We start from the raw sequence: 19,222 nt of genomic DNA, 5'->3' as shown, positions 1-19,222 counted from the left end.
GACTATCATTTCTGTTATAAAACCATCTTGTGAATGGAGGAGTAACAATTTAACTTCAACAAAAATGAGATTAATATGTTGCAGGTGTCTTTTGCAAACACAGTTTATAGCACTCACAGGAGGATGGTCCAAATTCACCAAAAAAAAAAAAAGAAAAGAAATGTGGTTGAATAACTTTGAGGCTCTAACCACCACTTGCATTTTCATGTTGGTTTTCAATCCATATTTATGAGAGACAAAACTGCCCATTTGAAGGTCCTATAATAAGATTACTAAGTGAATAATTAATAGGTAAACGTTTTGATTTAATGCCAAAATCTCCTTTTTGACAAGATTAAGTGCGGGTGAGGCTGTTTGTCAGGTCATGTGATTACTTACCTCTCCACTTTCAGGTGTTGGAGGAGTGAGTGTTCCTTCCAATGGACCCGATGAAACTAGATTGTGTGGGTAGCCCAACACTAAGGCCATCACACCAGAATGCCCACCCTTAGATGCTTCGATTAGACAAGTTGAGTTGTCCTGTATAATGAATAAAAGTAAAACACAATGACAATGATGATTACAACTGATCAAAAGTCATGGGAAAATAAAAGCATCCTGCACTTGGTTCACTTTATATCATCATGCAAGCCTTGAAATAAGCGGACTATAACCAGGAGCAATTTGTTTTTGAACATTGCTCCTGGTTCACTGGGATTTTACAAGAACCAGGAGCAATTTCTGAAGAAACAGGAGCAATTTTCAAATAGTAAATCCTTTTACTGCATATACAATACAGCATACCAGCACTACTGCATCAAATTCAAAACTGGAACCAGGAGCAATTTATTTTAGAAAATTGCTCCTAGTTCATGTGAATTTTACAAGGACCAGGAGCAATTGGTGGCTTTACGAGAGCAAATTTGCTCCTGGTGCCTGCTTATTTCAAGGCTGTTTATATGTAAGATTGAATGATTTTCAGTAGGATATGGTTAGTTGGGGTGGATGCAGGGAGGGCCTGACCCCATCAGTCACAACCTGAGGCCCCTCCCAACTTGCCATTTGTATAAGCCTCTTTGGAGACTGTCTACTTTTCACCCCCTCCTGCACCATGCTTCCTCCTCTGCTGACCACTTGATTACAAAAGGCTACTAAACCGGTGGGGTATTTTGAATATCTGGCATATAGTATTGTTTGATAAGCTGAACAAATTGGATTTATTTCAGGCAATGCAAATTGAGTGTCTATTAAACGTTGGAAATTCCCCATCCCCAAAATTGAATATGGATTGAAGAAGAAATTTCAATTTAATACTCAATAGGTCTTGTTATTCCTGTGACATGAGTCAAATTTTTAAGAATTTTGGTATTACAAATTACTTTAGAAATGAGACAAATCAATGAAGTTGCACTGATTTTTGATGCTTATCCAATGTGCTTGCCCCTATGTGAATTGGATTATCAGCATCGCAGTGCACATGAACTGATTTACTTTTCTCTTCAGACATATAACACAGTTTTTAGCCTTACCTTGAGTTTATGCGAGGGATCAGCTCCATGAGCCAGCAGTAGTTCCACCACAGGTAGATGACCACCTGCACAGGCTAGAGACAACACGGTGTGGTCGTTGTTGGACGTGGCACGATTCACCTCCGCTCCCCTGCTGATTAGGTATTGAACGGTACAGAGGTGGCCTGCCCTGGCAGCCTTCATTAGTGGCGTTCTGCCCCCTTCAGATTCATGCTCCTAAACAAACAAACATGAAGAATCAACTTATAGGTTTCATACTGCTTGATTATTTAATAAGCTACTTCTTTAACCCTAACCTCACTGTGTACTACAAAATACAACTCTACAAAGTGAAGGCAACACCTAACATCCCATGTGATCCGATTGCGTAATCATTTGAAATCACATATACACACAAAATTGTTGGCCGGACAACGTTCACACTCGGTGATTCAGAACTCGGGAGGAGAATATAATTCTTCTCTTCCTTCCTCCTTTCCTTTCTCTTCTCCAAAAAGAAGATAGGGAGTTAGGGTTTAAGGATATTTAGATTTTTCCCATATAAACCAAAATCTGCTAGTGAATAGAACTGTATCCAGCGCCATTGGTTTATAATGACGGAAACGTAAGATATCCTTTAAAATGTCATTATATTAATGTTGACTTACCAGGTCAGCCCCAGAAGCCAAGAGTACATCTGCCACATCGGTGTGCCCATTCTCACAGGCGTAGGTGAGGGCGGTATCCCCAGTTGCAGTCGTAGCATGCACATCAGCATCTATACACACACACAAGATGGAAAAACAGAGGAATACAATTGCTATGATTCATTTTAAAATCTTCACAACTCTCTCCTTTTTCCATTTCAACAATGTAACAATCTGGTATGTGAAAAACATACCAATCTGGTATGCTTAAATTACATGGGCTATTTGTGATTAGTCCCCAACTTTTACGAAATAGTCTGTGTGAAATATACACACAAGGACTACTTTTTATAGAATCTGTTCAAACTAGCAGAAAGCAAAAAACAAGTTGTGATGTTTGTATGCAGGTTTGATCTCTGAATTTATATTACTTAAATTTCAGGAGTTTTTTTTTACTTAAAAAACATGAGTAAGGAGAGAATTTTAAAGCATTTTCTGAGAGAATAACTTATAATTAAAAAAATATCGTAAAAATTGTAAATTTAAAGAAAAAAAAGAAAAAAGGTTCAACAAACTACCCTAAAAATTTGTTCTTGTCTGAGTAACTTATTAAAAGGCACATGTGCTTATTACCAAACTTTTAGTATCAAGTCAACATACCTTTGCTGAGGAGGAATTTGACCAGTTCAACATGACCTTCCTGGGCAGCTTCCATGAGAGGTGTAGAGCAGCCGAGCTCAATGTCTGCTCCAACCTCAATAAGAAACTTGGCCACTTCTAAGAAACCACCGCAGCAGGCTAACGTCAGGGCAGTCTCCTGGGTTTCCTCCGTTTGCGCATCAATGTTTGCACCTGAAAAACGTATACATAAAGAAGAAGTTAAATAATTGATTATGGTGAATGATTAATGCACAGAAAGTTGGAAGATTCCATTTGCTACCTACAATCCAGGAAAGAAATAGTTGGCACACTTGCACTAAACAATGGAAATGTGTGCCCTATCAAAATTGGAGAGGTGAGTGAAACATGCATGCAATATATGTGAAGTACAGACTCCCCCTCTATATCTCACCCTTCCCCACTAACCATCTTTCAATGTTGGAGGGTCTCACGGACCTGTTGACAACATGGCTTAGTCCAACATTGAATTCAGGGGAGCGGGGGCAGAGATATGCCAAAAGACAGGCAAAGTGTGCCAACCTTTTTTTCCTGGATCTATTATCATACCCTATGGATCCTATAGAAATTGCAACTTGACACTGGGTTTGTTGTGGATGGACACAATGCAATCTGTGTTCCCATAAAAACAATTGTGCTCCCCATCCCCTCTCTCCTGGTATAAACTTTGATAAGTCCTTTACCTTGGGCTAGTAGGAGTGCTACCATCTCTTCATGGCCTTCTCTGGCTGCTTCCATCAGAGGGGTGTAGCCTTCATCATTGACCTCCTCTATATTGGCTCCTCGCTCTATCAATAGAGCCGCCAATTTCACATGGCCACCACATGCGGCAAGGGTCAGGGGAGATTCAAAGCTGTCAGCCGGCATATTCACCTGCAGTGAGAAATGCAAACAAAACAATTTATAGTAATATTGGAACTTAACATCGTTAAGGTGGTACAACACCACTGGCCAATTTTGTGCCTATTTTTGCATTTTTCTCAAAATTATAGCGCACTGGTGACAAGTAAGATATGTATATTATAGGGGCAAGGACTACAACTACTGCACTGAAAATGTTATTTCAGCACAGACAACAGTTGTGGAGTTACAGTCAAAAATGAGGGAAAACCAATATTTGATCAATAAATCAATAACTACATGTAGTTGTCTTTAGTCACTGAAATTCCAGTGTAGTAACTGTGAACTCCTGGCCCCTATAATATACATAACTTTTGTTACCAGTGTTTTATAAGTTTTTGAGAAAAATGCAAAAATAGTCACAAATTTATCAAGGGGTGTACATGTAGTACCTACCACCTTAAGCATATCACAATAATCCAAATTACAACTTTCAAATGTGAGCGCTTAGTCTAGTGTAAAACTCAATTTTGCAGGAAATTAAAAAAACTTTGATAGCTCATTGTGAAGTGGTGGTTAAGATTTTATCTTACTATTTTTACATAAGCCCTTACTCGGAGTAAAATTGTTAGTTGCAGCAATTGAAGCCAGGTTATTTAGTTAATTATATATTTAACTAAAACTAAGTATTGACACAAGTGTACATTGAATTTTACTTCTGGATTCTGAAAGACTATCTCCCACAATTGTACAAGGCATAATATTTTTTAAGAAGATTGATCCCGACTCTAAAAATAGAGCCAATTGATAAAATCATAAAACACATGATTTTCCCCCATTCAAAGCACACTATCGGAAAAGTAGACTTTTTTCACAGTAAACAATATCCTAACAGGTTAATAATTTTTTCCCTGACACTTGCATGTGTATGGAATGATATAAAAATAAAAAAATCAGTACTGGAGCAATTTCGTTTTTTTTAGAAATGTCCAATTTTTCATGGAATTGCCCATTTTAGAAACTCAACAAATGAATACTGCTGTATTTAGAAACTAACACATATATCATTTTATAGGGTATAACAATAGAGTAGGCAACCTTATTGCAAACCTATTCAATTACAAAAGAAACTCTTACAAAAGAAACTATTAAACTGTCAATTTTTAAGAAGAATTGTGTCAATTATCAGCTATCGCCAATTCAGCCAAATGGCCTATTCATACTGTTCACATTTTAAAGTGTTTTATGGTTTTACGTTGCTAGTCCGAAGAGTCAATAACTTGGTTATAAACCCTAATCATTACCCTAATAAACTTAACCCTAGCCCATAACCTAAGCCCTAATCCTAACCTTAAACCTAGCCCTAACCCTGACTCTTAATCCTAACTCTGACCCTAAATCCACAGATGTACAACACAACTAACCTGAGCGCCATGGTCTAGAAGTAGCCTCGCGACTTCTACGTGTCCATCCATGGAAGCTTCCATGAGGGCGGTGTGCATCTCGTCAGTCTTGTGCTCATGGTCTGCACCTGCTTCTAACAGGAACTTCACCATCTCAAGGTGGCCTATGAAATACACACAAACAGATTAGACATAAAATGCACCATGGGAGTTTAAAAATTGTTTGCTTGCCCTCAAATGAATTTTAACAATTGGATCGGTTGGTCGGGAATTCTAACATGCACTACGACAGCGAATAGAAAAGAAAAACTTTTTTTCTGATTTCCAAAATTAGGGTCTGTTGGTTGAGGGAAAGCAAACATCTTTTTTGGGGGCTATATAAGTATAAACATGTGCTTCAACAACATTTTCTAACAATAAGTGCCTATTATTACAGTGAAGTTGAACCACACAAACTCGATTTTGAACAAAAACGAAAGAGTAGCATGGCAGTGGTTAAAGATTTTGTATGTAATGATATGATTCATGTTTTCATTCAAAAGTAGAGGCAAATTCTCTCCATAATTTCGTATTTTTAATAGAGGTACGACTGAAAATTGAGTTTAGTTACCTTTATAGCAAGCTAGCGTGAGGGCGCTTTCCTTGAATTCATTGGAGTGGGTGTTGATGCCAGCCCCTCTATCCAGCAGCACTTTGGCAATCCCAACATGACCACTGCTGGCAGCTTCCATCAGCGGCGTGTGGCCGTTCTCATTGTGGTCTTCAATGTTGGCGCCGCTATCCAGTAGGACTTTGACGACTTCTTCGTGACCACCGCTACAGGCGTACATCAGAGGGGTGTTGCCTGAAGGAAAATGAAAAACAAAAAAATTTAATTATGTTCACTGATCTTCACCAAGTATAAATGACATATGGCACTGAAAATGTGCCCAGTTACCAGGTCACAAAGTTCACCCTATTTGAAGCTGAGGAGCAATATTTGTTAGAAAATGGAATTACAAAATGCAATAGAATGCTTATTTATTAAAAGGTTGTGTCGCAATTTGCACTCCACTTTTGCAACAGGCAAATTTAGGAGACAGCAATGCAACACAGCTTAATTTGAGGTCTTGCAGTTATAAACAAGTCTTACTTTTAATATACGACACTATCTGGCCAAAGGAGGCATTTTTGAAATGTGAGTTACTTGAATTAGTACCTTATACAAACATTAGGCTACCATATAGTGAAAACACCAAAGGTCTAGCATACTTGGTTCTAAAGTTATTAAGTTTTGTGATGTCTATTTTCTTGTGTATTTTATTGGGGTTTTTTTACTCCATATTTCTGCCTTTATCTCAATTTCAAATTTGCTGCTTTTGACCTCCATGGACCAGATTGTGTCACATATATAATTGAAGAGAAAGAAATGAAAAGATACATCATGGGGGAAAATTCAATTCAAAAACAAAAAGTTTCTTGGTATTCAAATCTTCCTTATTCAATGTTAATAGTATGGCATAGTTGGATACAAAAAAATTGTCAACCTTAGCCATCCTGGTTTTCAAAGCACTGCATTTGTTCCAAGAAATCTTCCCATAGCCTTCCTGTTTTCCTTGAATTGTTCTTCATAACCAGGCACGAGTGCATTGTTATGAATTGCTTAAATATGTATACATAGGCAATTGTTTTAAATCATAATACTGTGAGTGGAACTTTTAACATTGAAAATCCTCTTTCTAGCCTAGCAACTTCAGACTTGTCATAAAACTTCAAAATTTTGCAACACACATGCATGATCCAAAATTAAAATTCCATAACTTTCCATGTTTGAACTGATTTTTAAAATGTGTGTGAAATATTAAATAACAATATTAAAGTATACCAATGTGTTTCCCCCCTTTTTACAAAACACCCCTAATAAAACAAGTTTCAAACTATCAACAAAAAGTCACTCCCTAAACAAGAATATTATAGACTACATATTGCCACCAAGCAAGTTTTTGGCCACCAAAAACCCCAACATTATTTGATGCAATTTACGAATGCTTTGGAAAAAAGTAAGTTGACCAGGTTTAGAAACTTAAGGCACTCACTAATTCCCAGGTACCTGATTTCCCGCCCGTCCTTCAATAGAAATGGTCTTTTCAACCTTGAATAAAAAGTAATTTTAGGGTCTACAACTTCTTCAATTTTTGTAGCAAAGACATTTTTTTAAATTTTTGATGTGTTTTTCAGGTACCTGGATTCCCTTCAAAAATTCAACCGGTACGCGAGTACATAATTACCTGTTAGGTGAGAGCCTTGGAAAAATACCCTTTTTTTTTTTTAAATCAGTCTTTTTAACACCTGTTCACATCATGCAAGTTACTTGCCTTGTTAAAAAAAAAATCAAGAGATTTTTTTGGTCATACATGTGTACAGTGTCTTTCTTGAGTGGCATGTTTCTTAGATTTTCACCACTTGGATCCTCAAAATTTAACTTCAAGTAGTAAAGACCCTATGGACACCTCCCTGGACCCCCAAGTTTTAGAGGCTAGTCAGGCCTTATATTAAGTATGCCTGGACCAGGAGCTAAAATGATTATTGAAATCTCCCTGTGTTAATCTGAAATCGGCTGGTGAACGCTCCTATCATTTCGCTGCTCCGGCTGTTTGGAATTTGCTTCCAAACAGCCTCAGTAACAAACATTCGCTTACTCAGTTCAAAAAGCAACTTAAAACTCATCTTTTTCGTCGTGCTTTTCCGGATTCACGTATGTAACTTGTTTGTCTTTATTGTTTGTGCGCCTTGAGTTCTTTTGAAGATTGTGCACCTACTAAGAACCCTCCATTATTATTATTATTATTAAAATGAGCTCCTGGTCCCAAAGATGGCTTCTGGTCCTGTAGCTTGTAGTGTAAAATATTGGATACACCAGGAGCCAAAACTGGGCAACTATGGGGTAAAAAAAGCCTGGGTGTCTGGTTAATATAAGCCTTGAGGCTAGTACTGCCCCATGATGTATGAATTACTTACCTGCAGCAGATGTTGCATTGATATCAGCCCCATACTCCAGTAGTAGTTTGACAACACCTACATGGCCAGCACTAGCTGCTTCCATCAGTGGGGTACAATCCCCCTTATGACCCCTGTCTTCCACATTGGCGTTCATCTTTAATAGCACCTAGAAAATATATAAATCATGTTTAGAATCATATCAACACTTCTTTTTTAAAAGATCAACCTGTGATTTTTGTTGTTGCCACTTCCTCTAAACATTGAGAATTTGAGATGTCATGTTACCACAAACCTATGACTGTAGCAGTCAAGTTAGCTCAATCGATAAGGCGTTCGACTATGGTGCGAGAGGTTGCGAGTTTGAACCCTGGTGGTGCCTAGTATGCTCTCGTGGAAAAATTGAGTTAGCTTGAAATTCCCTTGGACAAGGAACTCATTGCTAATTTGTCTCGTTGTAACCCCTACGAAACTCGGGAAGCTGATCCTGGTTGCGATGGTTATTTGTGGAATGTCCAGGGTGTGCACTCTTGAAGCAGCAAAGTCCCTGAATTGTTGTTTAATGGTTTATGGAATGATGTGGGGCCATAGTGGTCAGCGACAACCTGTAAAGTGTGCTGAGGCTTGTGGATCAACGTCTAGGCGTTGTGCCAAAGCGTAGCGCACTATAAATCACTGCGCTTTTTTTTTTCTTTTTTTTTTTTTATATGAAAGGAACAAGCCAAGAGATGGACCGAAGTCCTGTACGAGGGAGGCAGTAAAATGTTGAATATCGCTGACAATATGATTTGATTCTCACAGAATTTTATTGCCGAGTACTACTACAAGTAGAACTAAAGTGTGAAAACTGTAGTCTTAAACAAACTGCTCTTAAAAAGTGCTCTTACGTTAACTTTCTATCTCAAAATCTACCTTACCTGTGCTAATTCGTAGTATCCGCCTAAGCAATCAAGCGAAAGTAGGCTCTCTCCTTCTTCTGTATTCTCATGGAGAGCTTTATCGTCAGGCCCTCGCTTCAAATTTCCAGCTTCGTCTATGACCCCGGCTTCAAAGAATGCAGCTCTGAAAGAAATTTCATAAAATAAAGATTTGCCAAACACCCACGATATCGTACATTTTTCATTTCAAGGAATTTAAAGAATTTGTTACTATGCAATTGATTGACTAGACCATAAAAGATGACAACTCATTTAAATAAACAAGATTAATGCACATCTTTGTCAGAATCAATATGTTGACATATTAAAATACTTTGAATTGAATATACCGTAGAATTCTGTCTTAAGGGCAGAGTAATGGGAGAGAACATGGACCTTTTCGAGCATCATTATTTCTGAATTGTATCTCCAAAGTATATAAAACTATACATTTTTGGAAAGGAAATGAGTCAAGGAATCCCATGGTGACGTCAGATTTTTTCAAAAATCTCGAGTTTTTGATAAAATCACAAAAAATCACTTTTTACCCCAATATTTTTGTGACAACTTAAAAAAAAATCAGTTCAGAGTAAAAAAAAATCAGTTAGTTTTTAATGAAGAAGAGACATGAACTTGGGGAAGGTTTTTTTATTTTTTTGAAATTCGTCTCTTTTGTCGAAATATTGAAAAAAACATGTGAAAAAATTTTGTCATTCTATTCAGCTAAAAATTGCACATAATGGTGTATATTTTTGTTTAAAACAAATATTTTGAAAAAATGAGAAAACCTTTCCTAGACTTTGATGTACTCAAAACGATAGTGCAAAAAGTTTACCTTTTGCTTGCATATTTTTCGAGTAATGTTGAAACAAAAATCGTGCAATATTGTCAAAAGTGAACTATGAGAAATCGACGTTTTAGTAAAAAATGTCAAAATTATGCACAAAATGTCCTTATATTTTAAAACGGCAAGATTTTCACGCTTGTAAAAGCTGTAACTGGTGCATGGTCTTAATATGCATCTTTTTGCAACAATGAATTTATAATGTCTGCTTTTAGTGCGCCAAAATTCAAAATAATTAAAAAATCTAAGTGGCATTTTGACTGCAAATTTGTGTTTTGTTTACACCGCATTTGCCGGCGTTAAAAACATGCAGAATGCGCCTTGATCGTTGGACATACGAGCACAGTTGCGCCGGCGTTATGAATGTACGTAATCACAATATTCGCATTCGCGCATTTCTGACTCATTATTTCCGCCAATTTACTAAGCTGTCTTGAGCCATGTGACTTTTTAGAGTTGAAAAGAGTGAAATAAATCAAGCAAAAATACGTGTAAATATTAACAAGTTGTATTTTATCAGTTTCAAGTGAAAGAATACATCTTAGTGTTGATAAATATCAAGAAATCTCAAATTCGGGCGTGGACGAATGTGTCTTCCATTACTCTGGCCTTAAAGCATACATGCCTCTAAATAAGGTTTTTTTGACCAGAGACAAAAGGCGGACATCCTCCACAAAAAACATTAAGTGGAGTTTGAGCAACTTATTACTGATACAGGTGGCTGTACAAGAGTGCATTATTGTAAAACCAATCTATTGTACTGTTTTTGTGGAGGATGTCTGCCTTTTTGTTTTATGAGGATGTCTGCTTTTAGTCTCTTCATAAATAAAACGTTCCTAAAGAGGCATATGTGGTGTGATCAAGCAAAATCAGTCTGAAGTCGGGCATATTCAATTATTAGTTTTTTACATGATTGTATACAGCATTTGCAAAGCTACATTTTGCAGAAAACCATTGAAATTGAACAGTTCCAAAGATATGAACAGTTGAAGTGTTTCCAAAACAATGCAACAACAGAAATTATTGTCTTTGTTTGGCTATACCTGAATATCTGATTTTGCTTGATCGCATTATATTTATGCTTGTACATGGAATTCTACTGCCATAACGCTGTATAAGCCGCACTGACTTTTGACAGCTCCAAAAATAAAAGTATAAGCTGTGGCTTATATTCTAGAATTTACGGTAGAAGAAGAAGAAAGAAGAAGAAAATGGCAAGAAAGAAATAACACAATTACAGAAAACACTGAACTAGCTTGTATGCTGCCAATTATGTAAAACATTGTGACAAATTTTGGTCTCATTATTTAAAATTTGATGAAATTGTCAATAAGTGCCATACTTGCCACACTTTCTACACAGAATTGTAAAAAAAACCCTTATTTTAATCTAAATACTGTTACATCCACATGGTGAGTGATGTTTTTGGTTTGTTTATTTGTTTGTTTGTTTGTTAATCTTGGCATGTCCTAATCTCTAGTATGGTTTTGTGAGCATGCATGGAGATTAATGAGACAGAACTGATATTTATTATTAAAGTGTAAACTGAATTCATACTGGTATATAATAAATGAGAATGTGCAGCTCTATACCAATATCCATTCAGCATACTGGATACCAATTAATTGAACATCCACATATAGCACATTATTATATGATTATAATATCTACAGAAAATATTATGGCCATGTTCACTGTCTCTTGCTGTGAACTTGAGAAAACATGGGATCTTTTGTTAAATGACAGATTGCTATTTTTCTGCTCATTCTAGTTGTCATCCATTTATACAAAATGTATAATTGTGGGTGGTAAAAATACTTGCTTTATCTTAATTGTATTTTACAAAGTATCCTGAACACCACCAACGCAACTTTGCACACAATTCTAAATTCATGTACATCCTGTATTACACAATTTCCCCCTGTAATTTATAAACAGTGATTGCAGGAAGCTTTCAAATAGTCCACTTTCTTTTTTTAAATAAATTAAAGGTGGTTCATCAGATTTTTTCATATGCTGTTTTCCATCTTATATTGAGACCTACCATTAAAACAATCTGTCCTTAAATTGTACTGCTTGAGCAGTTTTGATATGAGAAGCAAAAAACGTGCATAACAATGCCCACACAATAGTACATACTTCAGGTGGTGGTTACCCCTTTTTACCACATTTATTCAAATCATCTGAATGAAACATATCTTGCGCATTAAATTGGGCCAATGAGAAAAATACAAGCTTTCTTCTGATAACAAAATCTCAGTTTTTATTTAAGCCATATTTAAGCCATAAACCATAATCTAAATATAGATTTCTATTTCTTTTTCACAAAATGTTAGTTTTCAATATCAGATGTCCCCTTTTAATTTTGAGCCAAACAACTGAGATAAAGTAAAGAAAATCACAATTTAATTCCAACGCTAATGTCGTCAATGCGTGCCACTCCTTAGATCATGACTCAGTTGGTCCTTTTGATGCGTTATGCCCATTAATGTACATTCTATTACCTCCACGACCCATTATTCAAAATTGCGCACTGTGATTTGTTGAAACGCATCACGTGAAAGACCATTAATTAACAATAAAGTGGCCAGGGCAACAAACTATATCATATGTTCTTCTCGCATCACAGCGCACAGCAAAGCGTGATGCACTATATTAGCGCTGTTACGCACTCTCCGCAAAGCATTACGCTTGGTTACGTGTTCAATAATTCTGCAATACTCGCTATCACTTACGCTTTACGCTACAGAGGCGCTCCACCTTGAGGTAAACAACTTCAAATATTAGCGCAAAAAAAAATGGATATTTTCTCTTTAAAATGCACTATATTTGTGGTAATAGAATAGAAATAAAAGGTGCAGCATTATCCTCTACACACAAATAATGTGTCCTCACCCATTATTAACGTTTTTACTGCCTTGGACACATTATTTGCATGCAAAGGATAATGCATTACCCTTTATTTCTTATTACAATCATGTAAAAACAGAATTTTGACCAAATTGAGGGTGTCCTCCTCAGCAAATGTTACAATATGGCTTTGACAGAAAATGGGAGATGAGGCTGCCGAATAAGCCACACACCTTTAAAACTAGAGGGAGGAAAATAGGGGGATACCTACCCTTCAGCTCCTTGGCCTACAAATGAGCCAGCATTCTCTGCTCTCATGCGAAATAGAGCTGCTTCCGCCTCGTCAAGGGCTGAACTCACCGATGAGGTCAGTCGCCCAAGAATCTCAGGGTCTGTGAGGGCTTTACCGTCAGCTGTGGTCAGTTTATCAATACCTATTATAAGAAATGACAAAACAAAAGGAATGGTGGTTAGAGATGGCTATATTCTTTATGTTATTTGACGTCATAGTGTGACTTCAAATTTGATCTTTATCAGGTCAACTGGTTTATGGTATCTGTTCGGAACCACAATCAAAATGATCACAACACAAAGTCAATGAGTTGCTAACAGGTGTGCAAACCAAGGATGAACCAGTAACTAAGATATGACATAATCTGTATAAACCACTACGATGATGAACAGGCCTATTTATGATTGGGAATGGATAGAACAAGAATGGCCTGTGGCATTAATTTTTTTTTTTAAACAATGATTACATTGAATTTCAAGCGGGCACTTAAACACATTATTTTAAAATATCTTAACAATGGGATATCATATTTTCATAAAAATATGGAGTAAAAAACAATAAAATACATAAGAAAATTGATATAAAAAACTACATAACTTTAGAACCAAGTATGCTAGACCTTTGCCGTTTTCAGTAAATGATACCATGTTGTATGTATAATGTAATAATTACAGTAACTCAATTTTCAAAAATGCCTCCTTTGGCTTGGCCCCCATGGACCAGATCGTGTCACATTTGCAGCCCTCGAATTAAGGATCTGAAGGGGCACGGCAACTTTTTAGGGCAAGTTGATAATTGCCGTGGATTTTCACTGAAAAGGCAAGGCAGCACGGCAATTTGTAATATTTCAAAAGGGCATCAAGGCAACTGTTAACAATTTGAGAAGGGCACCAAGGCAATTTTTCAAAAGCGAATAGATGCATGTTACCGTCAGCTGAATTCAACACCAAAGTAAAATTCGACTCTCAACTTTACACTAAAACTAACTTGATTGCTTAAAAAACCTGCTTTATAATACAGTTTAATTTACTTAAATTTTGCGATCCCTAGTTCTGAGCTGCAAAACTGACTCGAAATGTAGCGATGAAACAGCTGTAACTTTGGTAATAATATTGATCAAATTCGCCGGGATAAAAACTATTTCGTGCAAGTGCAAAACATATCTAGAGATGGGCTCACATGTACAAGATAAGACGATACCGGAAGGGTATCGCCATCGGTTTGCAATGGGAAGTCAATGTTTGATAATCGAGAGAACAATTGATTTGCCCAGCGCTCAGATTTTGTTCACAACACGAGGTCGAGGAAGCTATAGTTACTAACAGCGTTTCTGATTGGTCGATAGTACGTTGAAGGTATTTCTCTGACCAATCGAGAAAATGAAGTCAGATTTCTAGTAACCAGATAATGTATAAGCCGATGTGATTGGCTGAATATGTAAGCTTACGTAGGGGTAATGAATATTAATTCACAACAAACTACTGTGTATACTGTGATTGATAGCTGGGTTACGATACTCAAAATAGCGATCGTGTTCAAGATTTTCGATTTAATTTTCCACAATTTTGCTGGGATTTAACCAGTACTTGTTAATGATTTTATAATGAAGGGGCAGGGCTGGCGGCTAGGGCACCCACGGCAACTTCATTTAGGGGCACTGCAAGTGACTGCCGTCGGTAAAGGACATATTTTGAGGGCATTGCGGCAATGGGGTGGGCACCCACGGCAATATGCTGTCGGTGCCGTGGGTTAATTCGAGGGCTGCACATTTGCAGATGATCTTATTAATACCCCTTTGACTGGTTCAAAATTGGACACAATATTCATTTTGGCCAATCGGCAGGTAGTTCTTATGGGGTTAAAACTATAGGCCTACATTGTCTTCTGCTTCTGCTTCTGCTTAGATACCCCAACACTACAATTGCAACCAGATTAGGAGGAAACTTAACCCTAAAGTTAAAACCTCAGCTGCAGTCTGGTTTTACCATCTTGTTTAGTCAACTACTTTTGAATCTTTTCCACATGAGAGTTTATTACATACATGTACCACTTGCTTCCAAAAACTATCAAAATGTCACACATTTCTTTCTTTCGTTGCACCTGAATCCAAACTGTTTGATATCTACATTCAATATGCAGCCTATACTTGCCATAGCTAATGAATGCACACACCTCATATGTAGGGCTTGGGTCATCCGTTCACTACACATAATGAATGCATAGTCATACAACAATCGCAATTGTTCCCTTTTGCATGGGCAGATTATGCTCTGCAATGACCATCCAACCATATATTTTATTAAAATAGCAGGACGGATACACCTTACCACTTTATTTTTTAATTTTTAAATGCTGTTTTTTATGTCTTCAATTTCACTTCATTTGTGCCTCGTTAGAATGGCCTACATTATAATAATGGGCATGACAGGCAGATTTGTCAATACAGTATGTGAAAGACGATAGATTTGCCTGGATAGCCTAGCTAACTCATCCGACATACAACCAGGCCAGCCACTTAGCACACGAAAGATTACAATTGAACCGTCTCCGAGAGTCTGAGTATGGTTTCACATATTGAACGGTATACAATTTGGGTCAACTCCATGGCTTTGTACCGGTACGATACTGATATACATTGTAGGGTCTATTACATCATTCTTAAATTCTGTTGGAGTAAACAGGCGAAATAAACCAAATACGGAAACAAACCAAATACTGCATGAAGCTTCAAAATGATCAAATACATTGCTACAATTCCATTTTAGTATACGTATGTATTTTTGGTTGTATGGTCATTTTCACGGTGAAGGGGGTAACTTTGGATTTTTAACACTTTGATCCGTAGTGGTCTAATAAAGCTATGATTTTTGGCCACATTTTAATAGTCATCTAGTTAGCAGCAGTGGCGTAACTACCGGGGGGCAGGGAGGGGCAACGTGCCCCGGGCGCTACCCTTCGGGGGGGGTGCCAAATTGACCAATTCAGCATCGATTCTGCGCCCCTCCAGCGATGAAGGTCAAAATGTTCGCGCGCATTTCAGCACAAAATCAATTGAAATAACATTTTAAGACCGATTTTCAACTTCTAGTAACCACAATTAATTAGTGGTAGGCCTTATTTATCCAAAATTTTGCGCGCTCAGCGCGCAATTGTTTCAAGAATGGGGAAGTGGGAGGCGCTACAACACTGCCCGCGTCTAAGATATTCTCGGGTGGGGGGAGGGCGGGGTAGGGGCGGCAATTTGGTTTCTTGCCCCGGGCGCTACCAACCCTAGTTACGCCACTGGTTAGCAGCTACCTTGGGTAGCATAATCATCTTTGGGAGTTACTGCGTTCAGTTTTGGCAGGCTAAAATGTCCATAAATGGTCATGTTTTTTAAACTGGGACCCTAAAAAAGGTGGTGCTGTCACATTTTGCTAAATCATTTTGTCTTCTTATTCCTATATTTTTGCTAAAATTCATCATGAACAAATGGTTTTGGTCTTATTTTGAAGATAAATTATTAATCTAATGAATTAATAACAAATATAATTAAACAAATGTAGTAATTAATTACAACAGCTTAATTAAGTTAATTAGTCGGGGGTGGTGCCGGAAGTGGAGGAGCCGGAAGCGGAGGAGCTCTGTGTAATTCCAATGGGAAGTTGGTGTTCATTAATAAAATTTATGCACTTTGTTGCCTAGTAGAAGTGAAAATGCATTTGCATAATGTTAATCTTATATTTTAACTTTCTATAACTATAATTGCCTAGTTAATCTTAATAAACTTAGTACCGGTAATTAAGGATTTAATAAGCTTTTAATTAATGAAGTGGAATGTGGGTCATGCAATAAAATGGGCTTTAAATTTTGCATGCATATGAAATAAATTTCAATATTGTTTTATATTTGAAATATAAAATAAATCTTCTCAAAGGAGATTATTAATTACAGTCAAAGGATTTAATCTGATGACATATTGATCTCTGGTTATTGTTAAAAGTTTATTGATGTAGGCTATTTGTGCATGTATATGCCTACGTGTACATGTACCTTTGTTACTAATTATTCACTGTATATTGATTTTTGGAACACCCTATACGAATTGGATATTTAAATTTGATATTATAGCAATTCTTTAAACTATATTGAATATATTTTCCAAATTTAATGGCACTTAGGAAATTTTACATAAATTAAAAAATTTAAAATACAACTTTTTTCACACCCTGTATAACACAATGGGCTTAACAAATATAGTGCAAACTATATATTTAATGAAAGGACTAACTGTGTACATTGCAAATATCAAGTTCATTTTCCAATTTAATATACTATGTAGAAATATTGAAGTGGTAAAGAAATTAAATTTTTCTGTATTTTTCAATGGAATCACCCTGTATATTTTTTGGTACACCCTGTATATCCACTCAAACTTTACAGATTTGCAATCATGACAATATATGCTTTCTAAAAATGTATACTTTTACTAGTTTGGGTGAAAAGTTTTTGAAATATAATCAGAAATACAAAAAAGGAGTTCATTTTTGACAAATTGCAAGATGTGACACAATTGGGTCCCACCTCAAAAAACATGACCAAATATGACCTTTTTGATATGTACTACAAAATTAGTAACATTTTTGTAAAGCCCTGTGTTTTCTTCAGTTAGTTCATGGATAATTTTTCTTATGCTGAAAATGTAGTCATATGCTCAGTAAAAACTGCCACATCAGTTTTAATTGTGAACAGTCCTGTATTTTTGAGAACCGGACTTCGATATTTGTCGTTTCGGAGGCTTAATTTTCCATTAACAATTGTTAACAAACTTTGTGGGTATAGCTTTGGTTCATAATTCTTTGTTATTTCTTCATTTCTACTTGATTCATAACATTATTTTTTTCAATTTTTTGGCTGCTTCAACCAAAATTATCTCGTCTACCCTTAAATGCTCATTTTACATGCATACAGCTAAAAACAATTATTTCACATGCATTACAGCTAAAAAAATCCCCAAAACGCACAAATCTGGGTCAGTTGGGACTATAGAACTGTAAATTGTACTTAGAATCCAATTTTAGAATGCACTTTAAAAAAATAGATATACATGAAAACTGATATACATCTATAGGCCCTACTGTTATCAGCTTGTAACCTGGCACACATTTGTACCAATGTAAAATGGTAAAATCCCATCTTACTGAGAAGAATATGGAAAGAATGAGGTATCACTATCAAATGTATTTTGGCTACATATTAATTTCACAAATATTTCCAATGAAACCCACATACATTGCACTTGCACACTATATTAAAGCATTTTTTTGCTACACAAAATCCCCAATTATACTTTGTAACTAACAAATTATATGTATACATGTTCTCTTAAGCAGCAAATTAACTTTATGAATTTTATTTAATAGTTTCACCGTTTTATGACCTCTGCAAATAAGTAAATTAACCTCAATTTTATTTTGCAAATTGAGACCATTGTGGAAGTTGCCAAAATGAACAATTGATATATGTCCTTGCAGTTTCCTATACAAGTTTACAACATACTGGGGAAAGTGACTAAAATTTTGCATAATTTATACCAAAAAAAAAACCAGCAGTTTTCAGAGGACTTGAACCACAAGCTAACATTTCACTAATCTCTGATAGCATACAATTTCTGATGGCATGGTAAACAATTTTGAAATTGTCTGAATTTCCATTGTCTTTGTATAGTAATATACTATGAGTAGATAGATCAAAGGTCACTGATTCAACAAATGTATCATGTATTATATGGCCACAAAACCAGGAATTTGGTTACATTTCAAAATAGGTTTCTTATTCATAAATATCAGATTTTTTCAAATTCTGTTTTCTATATTATTTTGAGGCCTACCAATCAAATAATCTGTTTTGCTCCAGCAGTTTTGATATGAGATGCCAAAATATAACAATATCTCACAGGATACTACTATACACTTCTGATGTGGTTACCACAATTCACCACATTTTTGTTCATATAAACGAAACTGATCAGTGATCACAAGTGTTAAATTTGACCTGTGTAGAGGAAAAATATGAACTTTCTTTTGATACCAAATACTCAGTTTTGATGCGAAAAATCGGGAAATGAAGCTGTCTATCTGGTCACACACCATCTTAAAATAAGGGGACATGTTTGTCCCATGCATAGAAATAGTTGTGTCTGACTCAGGTCATTTTCATGAATGTTGTTTTAGGTAAAATGCATGTAGCAAAGCAATCGTCCTGGTTCAATCACAAAGCAGTTGAATGCCCAGTTCAGTATTCAGCCAA

General features: G+C 36.3%; 1 protein-coding gene across 1 annotated transcript in view; it reads right to left on the bottom strand.

Annotated features, from left to right (window-relative positions):
- The window catches only part of LOC140143639 (ankyrin repeat domain-containing protein 17-like), a 65,009-nt gene that overhangs the window by 25,034 nt on the left and 20,753 nt on the right, over positions 1-19,222 (bottom strand). The window contains 10 exon segments of the mRNA XM_072165455.1: positions 379-519; positions 1,509-1,724; positions 2,156-2,265; positions 2,795-2,986; positions 3,496-3,685; positions 5,077-5,219; positions 5,666-5,899; positions 8,053-8,200; positions 8,949-9,093; positions 12,914-13,076. Of these exon segments, the coding sequence (XP_072021556.1) occupies positions 379-519; positions 1,509-1,724; positions 2,156-2,265; positions 2,795-2,986; positions 3,496-3,685; positions 5,077-5,219; positions 5,666-5,899; positions 8,053-8,200; positions 8,949-9,093; positions 12,914-13,076 (1,682 nt within the window).

The sequence above is a fragment of the Amphiura filiformis genome, unplaced genomic scaffold (genome assembly GCF_039555335.1).
Source record: "Amphiura filiformis unplaced genomic scaffold, Afil_fr2py scaffold_25, whole genome shotgun sequence".
Lineage (NCBI taxonomy): Eukaryota > Metazoa > Echinodermata > Ophiuroidea > Amphilepidida > Amphiuridae > Amphiura > Amphiura filiformis.
Note: the sequence above shows the minus strand (reverse complement) of the source record. Positions and strands in the feature narration are given on the sequence as shown.